General features: G+C 38.3%; 1 protein-coding gene across 1 annotated transcript in view; it reads right to left on the reverse strand.

Annotated features, from left to right (window-relative positions):
* The window catches only part of wwc1 (WW and C2 domain containing 1), a 47,167-nt gene that overhangs the window by 12,383 nt on the left and 32,471 nt on the right, over nucleotides 1-2,313 (reverse strand). Inside the window, exon 10 of the mRNA XM_035666266.1 lies at nucleotides 1,556-1,645. Within this exon, the coding sequence (XP_035522159.1) occupies nucleotides 1,556-1,645 (90 nt within the window). The remainder of the gene's footprint in view (nucleotides 1-1,555; nucleotides 1,646-2,313) is intronic.

Here is a 2,313-nt window from a genome sequence, read left to right on the forward strand (position 1 = left end):
CCTGAGGTACTGTACTTACAAGCTTCCTTTATGTCTCTATGGAGGTTTTCAAATATAATTTATCACCTGTTTCTTCTGCTGTTATAAGCATTATAAGCATCTTGCATGTTGCTTCGGGTAAGAGCATCAGCTTAACATTAAATTGAAAAACACATTCATTTGATAGCTTTTATAAATAGCGGTTATATCAGCGTTTTACTATTTTACAGTGAGTTAACTGAAAGAAACTGGACAAAAGAGACGGAAGAGGAGAGAGGTTTGGGAGAAGCTGAGTTAGAGAAGTAACTGTGACAATGTGAGTTACAGACAAGAGGGAAGAAAAGGTAAGATGAAAAAGAAGAAAGCTACGTGTAGAGTTTGAAGCAACACTGCAGGCAGACTTCTGTCTCTGACTCTGTTCATTTCTTTTTCCTACTTTCCGTTCCTGTCATCTCATATTCTGCCATCCTTTCCCTTTCTTGTCTCCTCTATCCTTCTCTGTCTCGCCACTCTCCTCTACTTTTCCTTTTTATTGTTCCTAAACATGTTTAAGAATATGTGACTCAATATTTATTTTTATTTTTTTTTAATCTCCCAGTCCAGCAGGCGAGTTGTTCATCACCATTTAAAGCTTCAAACCAAATGAATAACTGGAAAAACAGATAAATATTGGAGCAGAGGGACTACTTTAAGGAGGAAAGTAGAGCCATTTTCTTTGTCCCCTCTGTATGTCCTCTACTCTCCTCTCAGCCCTCCTGTCGCTACCTCCTCACACACTCTTGGCTCTGTATGAGTCGCTCTCTAATTAAGGCAGGAGGGCTCATTAGCGCAGACAGATAGGAGTTCCTGTCCTCCAGGGACACTTTTGATGTCCATCAGACCAGGAGGACAGACAGGATGAATGAGCCGTGAGATGAGAATAGAGAAACTCACCTGAGGAGGAGACAGAGACTGACTGACACTGTTCATTTCACTCTCAACTTTTCAGATCATCACTGTTTAACTGAAAAACCAGGACTGTGTAAACGATTCTGAAACGTGTGGTTCTTACAGCGACCTTGCGTCATCTCATAAAAATTCCTGAGGATTCTCTGGGTTGGGATAGAAAATTTGATTTTTTTACGAGATCATGACCGAAATCAAAGTGACGAGGAGAACAAAATGGCTTTCATCTTAAGCAAATGTTTGGTCGTTAAAGGCTAAATACTTCAACCACCCCAAATTTCTTAACCTTCCCTTCACTTCAAAGCTCTGCTCTGTCACTGCCTGCTTTGTATATAATAACTAAATGATAATCTTTAATGTCCTAAATGATACATTAAATAAATGGCTGTGTAAAAAATAAATAGGAGACACATGACTGCATTTAATTAAAGGGACATTAAACAGTTCTGACTGCTCGAGTTTCTTGACCCAACTGACTTATTCACATTCATGTCACAGTGTTCCCAGAGCTCAACAATTATCTTGGTGAGTGCAATGTTACTATTAAACTACAAAAATAATACCTAAGTTGTAATAAACGGTAATCATGCTTTAAGACATTACGAGCAGAAATGGAATGAGATGAACAAACCTTTTGAGTTGAGTATGTAGTGATGTGGCCAGTCGAACCATCTCCTCCAGCTCTCGGACTAGCTTGTTCCTCTTGCAGTGAAGTCGCAGCCTAAAATGATTAAAAGGAAAAAACTTTATTTGGCAAACGAATAAACAATAATATAGTTCATTTTTTCAGTCAGCTATAGACCTGCAGGTGTAAAGTAACATCTTAATCGCGTTAATTCAATCTACAAAATCTGATCCTGAATCGCTATGTCAATTGCTTCCAGGCTGAACATGAGTCACCTTAAGATTTAGGGAATTAAAAAAAAAACTGTGAACATAATCCTCCATCTCTGCTAACGCTGGAGGTGTGAGCACTTGAATAAAAGTTAACAAATATGACATGACGGCGACGATGTGTTGGGGTATTGTGAGCAGCTGCTTTGTGTTCAGGTGACAGCGGTGTCATTTGTTTGTAAGAGCTTTGTCTGGAGGAAACCAGTCCATTAACAGCTGTTACTGTGTTCCATGGTTTGAATGGAAACAGGCCAAAGAGAGGAAGTCTTTGATCAGGTTACAGACAGCTGCTGGTGCTGGTGTGTGTGTTTGTCTCTGACTCGTTTTTAATTGTCATACAAATAGACATATGTCTGTTCATGAGAAAGAAAGGTGCATGTTCAGTGAACTACCGCAAAGGTATCAAGGTAAAACTGTCAAGCAACAAAATAATAATAATAATAATAATAATAATAATAATAATAATAATACATTTTATTTATAAAGCACTTTTCA

Source organism: Morone saxatilis, unplaced genomic scaffold, assembly GCF_004916995.1.
Source record: "Morone saxatilis isolate NCDOM2014 unplaced genomic scaffold, NCSU_SB_2.0 Contig20, whole genome shotgun sequence".
Lineage (NCBI taxonomy): Eukaryota > Metazoa > Chordata > Actinopteri > Moronidae > Morone > Morone saxatilis.